Source organism: Berghia stephanieae, chromosome 6 (genome assembly GCF_034508935.2).
Source record: "Berghia stephanieae isolate SIO BIC M18660-M18661 chromosome 6, UCSD_Bste_1.3, whole genome shotgun sequence".
Lineage (NCBI taxonomy): Eukaryota > Metazoa > Mollusca > Gastropoda > Nudibranchia > Aeolidiidae > Berghia > Berghia stephanieae.
Window position 1 is genome coordinate 50,634,934 of NC_088365.1, and position 12,500 is coordinate 50,647,433.

Consider the following 12,500-nt stretch of genomic DNA (forward strand, 5'->3'; position numbering starts at 1 on the left):
ACTCCCAGTGCTGCCTACTTCCCATAACTTTGTCGGGTTTCCTCGAGTTTCGAAAAAAAGTATTTTCTTTTTTACGAAACCCGCCTACTTCCAATAACTTTGTCGGATATTGTCAGGTTTCGTCGGGTTTCGTAAGAAAGTAATACCCCCTTGTATTGCTTTTTTTTTTACGAAACCCGCCGAAACCCGTCAAAACCCATAGTCTCAGGTTCACTCACCACTGGCGTACCCTTCCCTGAGTCCCAGTTTCACTCCCCACTGTTGCCTACTTCCCATAATTTTGTCGGGTTTCATTGGGTTTCAGCGTGTTTCGTAAAAAAGTAATTACTTCTTTTTTACGAAACCCGCGAAACCCAGTCCCAGGTTCACTCCCCAATCGTGTACACTTCCTTGAGTCCCAGGTTAACTCTTTTGCTGCTATTTCCATAACTTTGTCGGGTTTCGGCGGGTTTCGTAAAAAAGTAATTGCTTCTTTTTTACGAAACCCGCGAAACCCAGTCCCAGGTTCACTCCCCAATCGTGTACACTTCCTTGAGTCCCAGGTTCACTCCCTTCTGCTGCCTACTTCCTATAACTTTTTCGGATTGCGTCGGGTTTCGTCGGGTTTCGTAAAAAAGAAACACCGCCCAATTCAACGTAACCTTAACCATGCTAGAAATCGAATCTCAAACAACGGTTTCATGTGATGAGTTCCTATTCGTGCTTATCGAGTCTAGGGTAACACAGCTATCCATATCGGTGGAGCTGAAGCGGCCAAGAGATGGCACTTCAAGGTGTGCTCCTGGATAATGGCCGTTCGGGTCTCGCCAGTCTTGGTGGAGGTCATTGTACGACGCAGTTCGTTGGTGCTGATCGTCTTGTCTAGACGGAGGGGATAAACTATTGTGGAATGAATCTTTATGCTGATGCTGCTGTTGTTGTTGTTGTTGTTGTTGTTGTTGTTGTCGTTGTTGTTGTTGTTGTTGTTGTTGTTGTTGTTGTCGGCGTGTTGGGTATGGATCACCTGATGAAGTATACCGGAACTCACGTGACCTACGCCTGCTGGAGGTAGGAGTGGGGAACCCAGATGGGGACATGGAAATGGAGGTCTGACTTGGGGTCGGAGTCGCCTTGAATGGAAAGTGACAGAAAGATTGGAAGAAAAAAAAAATATTAATGCTTTAGTCATCGTCTCAAAACGGTATTATCTCGGAATGGACCAGATGCTAAAAAGCCGAAATTATTGCTAAACTGGTCAACAATATGAATTAAAAGTATTGGTACTATGAAATATGATATTGATTCTCCTCAATAAAACATACAAACTCAACCTAAGTCTGATATGTCTGACTATAAATTCAATTTTTAGCATTTTAATCATACCGACATAATGCCGTTTTGAAGCGATAGGTCACATGAAGGCTCCGCCATATCAAAACGGTATTATCGGTATTATAAACGGTATTAGTAAAAGCGAATTTATGATTAAAAATGTTACGAAATACGAATTTTGGGTCTTTTGCAATGTAAAAGAATGTATTCATTTTCCAAAGTGAACAATATAACTTTACTGTATTTATTTAGTGCCTATAAAAATTCATTGTCCAGTGCCTAGTACATCCCTACATAATACCGTTTTGAGGCAGTAGATCACTTATTATTCTTCAACATGTTCTATTTAGAATGACGGTATCTTCTTTTTAAAAAAAGTCAAGTCTATATTATGGGAAAGGGCCGTTAAACATCCGAGGTAACAGTAAACGAAATAACCAGTGTCTTCAGTGTGATTTAACTCACTCAACCCTAACACCGACTACATCCGTAGTATAGATAGTATGAAGTTGGCGTCACTCAAGTCTTTGTTGATGTTGTTTTTAGCCATCCGCGGTTATGAGTAAGTCTCACTAAGCTGTATTAACCAGACTATAAACGTTTAAGGTTAAACATAGTTTTGTGTGTTGGTCCTGTATACTTCCGGATGGCAATGTTGTGAGCTTCTTAGCCAATCGTATACTATCTATACCCGAGGTTACTTGTACCCCATGCCTATTTATTACGTTTTTCTGAGACAAATTATAGGCGTAGTATCAAAGATAATGTTTTTAGTTTTTGCATGTTAATGGTTGTTGAATAAAACCATCTATATACATGCTCATTTTTAATACATCTTATCAAATTGTGAAAAGTAGCGAAAATGTCTAGGATTGAGTGAGTTAATCTGCGATCTTCAAAGAAAATACCACAAAACAGACCTGTCCGAAAAGTAAAACGGAAGGGAATTTTCATCCTTAATCTATCGAATGATGCGTATTTGATGACAAAAACAACGACGCGGACATTTATATAACGCCTTATTATCAAAAGACATTCTTGAAAACGCTTTACATACGAATCACCGTGAGACATCTTCACAAAATATGACCGTAATGGCATCATTTGTCTTCTTCCGCTGGAAAAGTCAATATCTAAATTATTAACTAGTTAAAGACTTGAGGGAGGGCTTATAACTAAATAGGATTCAATAGTCTGATGTCACCTTCGCCCAGCAACGAACAGCTTGGTTCTAAACAAAGAAAATCGGTACTTTTTATTCTTCATGCTGACTAGAACTTTCTCACATGTCATGTGATCAGAATGTATAAAAGTCCAAACATGATCAGATTTATGTTTTTCTCCCCTGGATACCCTTTTGTGCTTGTCGGAGAAGTATTTCATAAGGGCGCCCGTCATTTTTCCGATAATTTAGAACCAGTTACTAAGTTACTATGCGTCATTACGAGGGAAGTGACTTTTGAACCCTATTGACAAATACTCATCCCAGACATACACATAATATCTTGACATAAACTCACTCGAATACTGTCGTTGGTATCGTTGGGTGTATTGCTGAAGGCTGGGTTGCTGTAGGCGTGTCTTGGTTTGATGTCTGTCCAGGGATCGATACGGAAACCGTCCACGTAATCGACCAAGCGCCGATGCTTGGGTAGGGCTGGGCCCCAGTACAGAGTAGGCAAACACAAGTCTTTGATAATCTGGAGACGACGTAACATGAACTTCTGTCATGATTGTATAAATTAAAAAAAGTAGTCCTTCAGGGCCGTTCGACCCTTGGAGCCAGAGTTTATCCCTGTTTCTATAGCGTGAAATGGATACCAAATGCTTGCTACTATTTGGATAGGACGTTTGTCTATCGCAAAGTATTTTCCGCCAGATCTAACAGACCCAGCTACCCAATCACTTCTAGGTAGACAGGGTGGTCTGAAAAATTTTTCGACTGCACCCGGGATCGATCTCGGTCCCTTTGTATGGGAAGCGAATGCTCTACCAACAAAGCTATCGGGACCCCTTGTATAAATAAGCAGTATGTAAAACACTGGCTGAATTTAATATTATGCCAAATATGCGAAAAAAAAGTTAGATTTGTGTCATAATTTATAAAGTGAACAAATTAGGGAGCAATCCGGTTTTTACTATACTAAAACAAGACGTTAATATCAGACAAGACTCACCTGTCCTATGGGTCCTTCTTCCTTCTCTTTACATAGCCTGAGTACCATGTTGATGGGAATACATAACACCACAGACAGGGTGATGAGCCAACCAAAGACGTCAGCCCATACCGGGTAGGTATAATCCTCACCGTAGGTGGACCGCTTGTAGTCCACGAACATGAACACAAACTGGGAGAAAAAGATTAAGGAAAATCAGAAGAAGCATCAGATAACTTTTTCTAGAGCTATAAAATACTCTGATTTCCATGTTGACTAGGAAAGATAACACCATAGATAGGATGAAGAGCCATTCAAAGACGTCAGCCCATACCGGGTAGGTGTAATCCTCATCCTAGGTGGACTGCTTGTAGTCCACGAACATGAACACAAATATGAACTGGGGCAGAAACATTAAGGAAAATCGGATGAAGTTTAAGATAAACGCTCTCTTTAGCGATCAAATACCCCGAGTACGTGTTGACTGGGAGACAATTTAGATAGGAAAAAGAGCCATTCAAAAACGTCAGCCCATACTGGATATGTATAATCTTCACCGTTGGGGACCATTTGTAGTCCATGAACGTGAACACAAAGATGAACTGGGAAAGAAAGATAGGGAAAATCAAATGAAGTATCAGATAAAGCTCTCTCTAGCGATCAAATACCCCGAGTACCATGTTGACTTGGAGACATAACACCATAGATAGGGTGAAGAGCCATTCAAAGACTTCAGCCTATACTGGATATGTAGAATCTTCACCGTTGGGAACCATTTGTAGTCCATGAACGTGAATACAATGAACTGGGGGAAAACGATTAAGGAAAATGAAATGAAGTGTCAGATAAACGCTTTCTTTAGCGATCAAATACCCCGAGTACCATGTTGATGTGGATACATAACAATACAGACAGGACGATGAGCCACGTCAGCCCATACAGGGTATGTGTAATCCTTACTGTAGGTGGACCGCTTGTAGTCCACGAACATGAACACAAATTTGAACTGGTAGAAAAAGATTAAAGGAAATCAGATGAAGCATCAGATAAATTTTTCTTTAGCGATAAAATACTCTTGAGTTCCATGTTCACTGGGAAACATATCAACATAGATAGGGTGAAGAGCCATTCAAAGACGTCAGCCCATACCGGGTAGGTGTAATCATCATCGTAGGTGGACCGCTTATAGTCCACGAACATGAACACCACTCCCCCTCCTCCTCCTGCTGCTCAATCTCCTCCTCCTCTTCCTACAAGTACTACTATTACTACTACTACTTACTACTACTATACTACTACTACTACTACTACTATACTACTATACTACTATATACTACTACTACTATACTACTACACTACTACTACTACTACTACTACTACTACTACTACTACTATACTACTATACTACTAATACTACTACTACTACTACTACTTACTACTACTTACTACTACTACTACTACTACTACTACTACTACTACTACTACTACTACTATACTGCTACTACTGCTACTACTCCTCCTCCTTTTACTACTGCTACTACTACTACTACTACTACTACTACTACTACTACTACTACTACTACTACTACTACTACTACTACTACTACGACTACTACTACTACTACTACGACTACTACTACTACTACTACACACCACCACCACCACCACCACACACTACTACGACTACTACTACTACTACTACTACTACTACTACTACTACTACTACTACTACTACTAGTACAACCACTACCACCACCAATACTACTGCTAAAACCACGACCAACACTACTACTACTAATGTATTTACACAACATCTTGATACCGTACTTACCACAACAGTAAGCGGACTAAGAACACACCAGGTAACCTTCCAGTAGTTAAACCTGAATTCACCAATCATCAACTGGATGTCCATCGTAAACCGATTCACCCCTGCATAGAAAGAGATAATAAGTTGTAATATTTCAATAGATAGTGCGGTATTGATGTCACTCAGCTCTTTGTAATTGTGTTTTAACCAGCCATTCTTATGAATAGTTCTCACCAAATCGTAGAGATAGTTCGAAGATGACGTCATTCAGGCCTTTGTTATTGTTTTTGCCATCCGCGTTTGTGAGTTGTTCTCACTAAACTGCATTAACCAGACTATAAAAGTTCATGGTTACACAGAGTTTGTGTGTTGATCCATTATACTTCCGGATGGCAATGTTGTGAACTCCTTGGCCAAGCGCATTCTATCTATAGATAGTATGAAGCTGACGTCCCTCAGCTCTTTATTATTATTATTATTTTTTTTTTGCCATCCACGTTTATGAGTAGTTCTCACTAAACTGTATTAACCAGACTATACACGTTCATGGTGACACAGAGTTTTTCGTGTGTGTTGATCCGTTATATTTCCGGATGGCAATGTGTTGTGAGCTTCTTAGCTCGGCGCATACTATCTATAGATAGAACAAACTTGACGTCACTCAGCTCTTTGTTATTGTTTTTAGCCCGCCATGTTTATGAGGCGTTATCACCAAATTGTATTAATCAGATCATTGATGCATTGCATTTTTTTTTTCGAAAATAGATTATTGTAACTCCCTGCTTGTCAACTTGCATCATACAACTATTACAACTACTGCAAAACAATGCCTCAAGATTAGTTTTTGGCAAACGAAAATTTGATCATGCAACCCCTTTGTTGGCCTCTCTCCACTGGTTGCCTATTGAAAAGCGCACATATTACAAAGCAGCGTGTCTTGTTTATAAATGTTTGACTGGTATAGCACCGGCATATCTCACAGATCACGCGGTCATGTGTAAATTTGAAAATTGCACTTTAAGGTCATGCAATGACCAAACGAAAATTTCGGAAATAAGATCAAGAACAAAATTTGGTGACAGATCGTTTGCTTGTTTCGGCCCCAAGATTTGGAATGAACTACCACGTGGTCCGAGGGAGTGCAAGTCTTTACATACCTTTAAAAAGAATCTCAAGACACATCTTTACTGTATTTGCTTTTATTGACACTATGAATCCTTGATTTGGCTATGAATTAATTGCTTTTTTTTCACTTTTTTTTCTCACTCAAAATTGATAATTTATATTGTAAAGTGCCCAGAGCTTGTGTTTTACACAAGAATGAGCGCTTTATTAATGCGTATTATTATTATGTGTAATATTGAACGTTTATAGTCTAGTTAATACAGTTTAGTGATAATCACTCATAAACATGGCTGGCAGAAAAAAAAACAATAACAAAGACCAGAGTGACGTAAACTTCGTTCTATCTATAGATAGTATGCACTTGGCTAAGAAGCTCCAACATTGCCACCCGGAAGTATAACGGACCAACACACAAAACTATGTCTAACGATGAACGTTTATAGCCTGGTTAATACAGTTTGGTGAGAATTACTCATAAACGTGGATGGCAAAAAAAAAAAAAAGCAATAACAAAGACCTGACAACTTCATTCTATCTATAGATAGAATGCGGTTGGCCAAGGAGTTCACAACATTGCCATCCGGAAGTATAACGGACCAACACACAAACTCTGTGTAACCATGAACTTTTATAGTCTGGTTAATACAGTTTAGTGACAACAACTCACAAACTCGGATGGCAAAAACAATAACAAAGGCCTGAGTGACGTCATCTGCATACTATCTATAGATCTTGTCTGATTCAATGCAATTTAGTGAGAACTACTCATAAAATCGCTGGCGAAAAACAAAATCAATATCTGATGACGTCAATTTCGTTCTTTCTACAAATGTACGAAGTTACACATTATGTTGTGTGTTGGCGGATGTTATTTATTTCTTAACTAATCACACACCATCAATACTACTATGGCAACATAACAAAACAAAGAGTCATAAAAGTAAACTGGACTCAATAGTCTGATGTCACGTCGCCCAGCAACGGCGGCCATCGTGGTTCTAAACAAAGAAAATATGTACTTTTTATTCTTCATGCTGGCTAGAACTTTTCATATGTCTTTTGATCGGAATGTGTAAAAGTCAAAACATGATCAGGTGTATAATGTTTGTTTTCCTCTGGATACGATTTTATGCTCGTCGGAGAAATATTTCGTAAGGGCGTCCGCCATTCTTCCGATAGTTTAGAGCCCGTTACTAAGTTACCATGCGTCATTACGAGGGAAGTGACGTTACTACTGTTGAAGCGTATTATGCCATTTTAGTATGCGCTTGACTAATAAGCTCAGAATATTGCCATCCGGATCAACACACAAAATTATGTGTAACCTTGAACATTTATAGTCTGGTTAATTAATACGGTTTAGTGAAAATTACTCACAAACGTGGGGGTGGCAAAAATACAATAGCAAAGACCCGAGTGACGTCAACTTCATTCTATCTATACTTATATGGCAACATAACAAAGAGTCATAAAAGTAAATTATGACATATTAATGCATTACTCGTGTCCACCGCTTGGCGTAAATTGGTTCTTTGGACGTCGTGATGACAGAGTAAGTAGCGACCGAAAATACCAAAAGAGCGGAGATAGTAATTTTGCCAGCATACCAAAAGAGCGGAGGGTTACTGTAAACTCTTTAAAAAAACCAGTGGGGTTTGAAAAGTTCGTAGCTGTTTCAGGATCATTGCTTAGTACTTACGATCTTTCTTAATTGTCGGGGAGTGTGCTTGAAAAATATGTAGTGATTTAGAAGCATGTGAGTTTATAAGTGTGTGAGTTTAGTGTGTTTCTCGTCCGTGTGCTTGAAAAACATGTACCGAGTAAGAAACGTGTGAGTTGATTTAGTGTGTGTTTTTATTTTGATAATTTCGGGATTCTTGTCCGTGCTTATTGTAGGCATAACATAGCCTATCATTGTTAGAGACACCGCGAGGTTATTTAGTGTGTGTGTGTGTAGTTTGATTTCCAAACTCTATATTATAAGATAATTTCGGGCTTCCATTCTTTCTTCAACTCATCTGTATGGACACGTTAAAAATATCAAAGACCCAAAAAGGAGCTGACTGCGTTGTCCTAAATAACTACACTTATCGGTTGGACTATGCTACAAGTCATGGGGACAAGTACTGGCGATGCACAGTTAAAGGCTGCAAATCAAGAGTAAAGACAGACGGACAAGTAACCACAACGCTGACAGCTGTAACAAATCACAATCATGACAGAGACTACAGAACTACAGAAAAGACGATACTTCGAGCTGCTGTAAAACGTCGGGCCGAAGCTGATGTGTCAGAAAGACCAGCAAAAATCATGAAATCAGAACTTCTCCAAATGGAAGAGGCGAACCTGGTTCATAAAGACATCATCAACGTAAGAAGATCTATCTACAGGCAGAGACGAAAACAATTGCCAAAACTGCCGAAAACACGAGAGGACGTCCACAGAATACTGAACAACGACTTTCATCCAACCACATCAAAAGGTGAAAAGTTTGTCCTGCATAATGATGATGGCACCGGAATAATCATTTTCTCAACAGACAGCAACTTGAAAGAGCTGTGTTCAGCACATGTGGAAGAGCTATTTGTTGACGGAACTTTCAAGTCTTGTCCTCCCCAGTTCAGTCAGATCTACTCCATCCACTGTCTGAGTAATGGCATCTACTGCCCACTTGTATTTTGCTTGCTACCATCAAAAACTCAAGAAACCTACAAAAACATGTGGAAAGCAATCCTATCCCTGTGCCGTGAGAGATCACTTTCTCTCCAGTGTAGACAGTTTTCCATGGACTTTGAGAAAGCAGCCATGACCGCGCTTAAAACGTTGATTCCAGACGTCATTGTAAAAGCGTGCAACTTCCATCTGGGACAGGCTCTTCACAGGAAAATCCAGCAGCTGGGACTCGGAAATGAGTTTCAAACAAAAAATGAGGTTGGCAAGTGGCTGACCTACACTTTTGGACTTTCGTCTTTGGATCCGTCGGAGGTTGAGGACAGTTTCGCCATGGACCTCATGAGTTGCCAACCAGACGACACCAAGTTGATCCACTACTCCGATTATCTGCTACAAACATACATATTACCTTCAAGTCCTTTTCCACCTCCACTGTGGGCCTCTGTTCCCAAAGGCCAGAAAAGAACGAACAACGCAGCAGAGTCTTTCCACTCGATGCTGAACAAGGAGTTCTATGCCCCCCACCCGAACGTGTTCTTGCTCACTGACGCCCTAATCAAATTCCAGGCCACGACATATATCAAGATGAGATCAAAAGCAGAATCGAAAAAACAGCCCAAAGACCAGAAAGTTGCACAGCTCGTTAGTGAGAAAAAAACAGGCCAAAGATCCAGATTTGAGTTTGTGAAGGCAATGAGTTTTATCAACAGACCCTTGTAAATAGTTTCCCTTGCAAGATTTTACCAATTTTTAACCTACACTCAGCTCAAATAAAAATCCTAATGCAGCCTCACAGCGGTAAAAGATATCGTTGTGTGTTGGTCCCAAGCCCATAAAATGCAGAGGGGGATTTTTCCACACACTAGGCAAACAAATAACAATAAAATAAAAATAAGGTTTACAGTAATCTTGTACATTTCTTTGATATCGGGCGCCGCACCTGTGCCCACTCCCTCCGCTCTTTTGGTACGTGTTTTTCCGCTCTTATGGTATGCCTCTCCGCTCTTTTGGTAGACATCCAGTAGCGACCATACTATTACGTATTTAGGTAATTCGGGTTATTAATAGAAAGCTGCTGACGCCAGACGAAGATTACTTCGTTAATGTTTTCAATTAGCCAGTTTATCACAACATAAATGAACTTAATGTACAAAATGTTTTTGTCATTAATGAATGTGTCTCGGTGTTAAAAAGAATATATATATAAATATATATTGAATCGTGTTTGATACAAATATGGTACGAAAAGTGCTAGACATGTAGCAATGTATATATATATATATATATATATATATATATATATATATATATATATATATATACATACATACATACATACATACATACATACATACATACATACATACATACATACATACATACATACATACATACATACATACATACATACATACATACACGGTTTTTAAAGATTTTTTGTTGATGTGAGAGCCAATAAAATAATAATTTTGATTATACTACTACTACTACTACTACTACTACTACTACTACTACTACTACTACTACTACTACTACTACTACTACTACTACTACTACTACTACTACTACTACTACTACTACTAATAATAATAATAATAATAATAGTAATAATAATAATAATAAAAATAATAATAATAATAATAAATAATAATAATAATAATAATAATAATAATAATAATAATAATAATAATAATAATAATAATAATAATAATAATAATAATAATAATAATACTATAAATAATAATAATAATAATAATAATAATAATAATAATAATAATAATAATAATAATAATAATAATAATAATAATAATAACAACAACAACTCAGAAACAGATATAGGTGGATAGAAGATACAACAATTAATCCCTAGCCCAGCAAGGAAGGTCAAAAGACCCCATCAAGAATACTGGTTAGAAACAAAGGTCACAAAATATTCATTTCATCCGATTTATTACCATTTTGAGACAACGGGTCTCGTTTTATCAGGTCGATTATAAGCAAGTAACCCTCTCCTTACAATCCATAGGAAATTCGTCGTGTTCCTTACGATGCAACCCACAATTTTATTATTCTGATATCCCTTGTACATCACAAATTATAAAGAAAATACTTTGTTATAGCGATGACAATTAGAATACTATTGGACACTGGACAATACTATGTTTAGAACGTACTCGTTCCATTCTGTTTGAGTAGAAAAAAGTCTATTTATTGTGTGTTGGGTGGGTGTGAAGATTCAGACAAAATTCTGAAAATGGCCGGTAAGGAGAGAGAGAGAGAGAGAGAGAGAGAGAGAGAGAGAGAGAGAGAGAGAGAGAGAGAGAGAGAGAGAGAGAGAGAGAGAGAGAGAGAGAGTTAATGTCATGCTCAGTTGGTGGAGAACTAGCTTCACACGCGAAGAGACCGAGATCGATCCCCGGTGAAGATGCCATTTTTTCTGACCGCCGGCAGTGATTGGGTAGCTGGGTCTGTTAGATCTGGCGGAGAGATCTTTTCGAAGGACAAACGTTCTATCCAAATAGTACTAGAAAGTTTGATATTGCACGTCTCTCGCTATAGAAACCAGGGTAAAGTCCGGCTCCATTTGTTAGTCCTGTTCAACGCACACTCACCGTAGACAAAGACAACAGCCACGAGCTCCACAAATCCTAGAATAATGAGACTCATTCCTCCAACGTAGTTGTCCATGATCTGGAGCAGGTACATGCCTCCCTATAGATACGGGGGGGGGGGGGGGGGGTGGAATTGAATCGATGGTAAAAAGGACAGAGCTGTGTTGTGAATGACAGAATTGTATTCAAGAATCGTAACTTGTATCGCCCATCTAGCTCATAATGCAGTATCGTTCACAACTAGCGCCTGTTCTACTGGCTACCTTGTGGGAGTCATTCGGTATCCAACCGTCATCCTGTACACATGTATCTTATGTTATGTTGTTTAATAAATGTTCTTTACTGTAACAATTCTGTTTGTTGATTCTTGGATTAATACGTCATATCAATTAATGATCTAAGAACACAACAAGCTGCTAGTTGGAATTTTTAAACAGCCGTAGTTTCCAGAGGAAAAAAAAAGAGCAAGTCACTTTAAATAGTTTTAGAAATAAATATTTTGCCCTTAGCATGACACAAATGTGCTCCAAAGTCCTGAATATAGGAGCTAAGCTTTCCTTTTTAACAAGCCTTTCCTTTTCAATAAGATTAATTGAATTAAAAAAGCGAATGCAGTACTGTTTGCTTTTTTTTTACGGGTTTTACGGAGCTTGCAACATATTACGGTCATATCAGCGCCAGTAAAAAAGAAGAAAATGGGATAGTACAAAATTCTAGAATTGCAATTAAAGCACCTAAGAAAAGGTAAGACAAAGGGAAATTGGTTAAAATAGGAAACAGATGTAGATTCCAAGAGCACACTTAAAAGTACTT

At 38.5% G+C, this 12,500-nt stretch overlaps 1 protein-coding gene across 1 annotated transcript in view; it reads right to left on the bottom strand.

The window, feature by feature from the left end:
* Nucleotides 1-538: 538 nt before the first annotated feature.
* The window catches only part of LOC144975210 (uncharacterized), an 81,109-nt gene continuing 69,147 nt past the window's right edge, over nucleotides 539-12,500 (bottom strand). The window contains exons 13-18 of the mRNA XM_078919060.1: nucleotides 11,688-11,787; nucleotides 5,299-5,399; nucleotides 4,267-4,272; nucleotides 3,489-3,659; nucleotides 2,832-3,011; nucleotides 539-1,109 (exon numbers count right to left, since the gene is read on the bottom strand). Of these exons, the coding sequence (XP_078775186.1) occupies nucleotides 666-1,109; nucleotides 2,832-3,011; nucleotides 3,489-3,659; nucleotides 4,267-4,272; nucleotides 5,299-5,399; nucleotides 11,688-11,787 (1,002 nt within the window). The 3' untranslated portion in view covers nucleotides 539-665. The remainder of the gene's footprint in view (nucleotides 1,110-2,831; nucleotides 3,012-3,488; nucleotides 3,660-4,266; nucleotides 4,273-5,298; nucleotides 5,400-11,687; nucleotides 11,788-12,500) is intronic.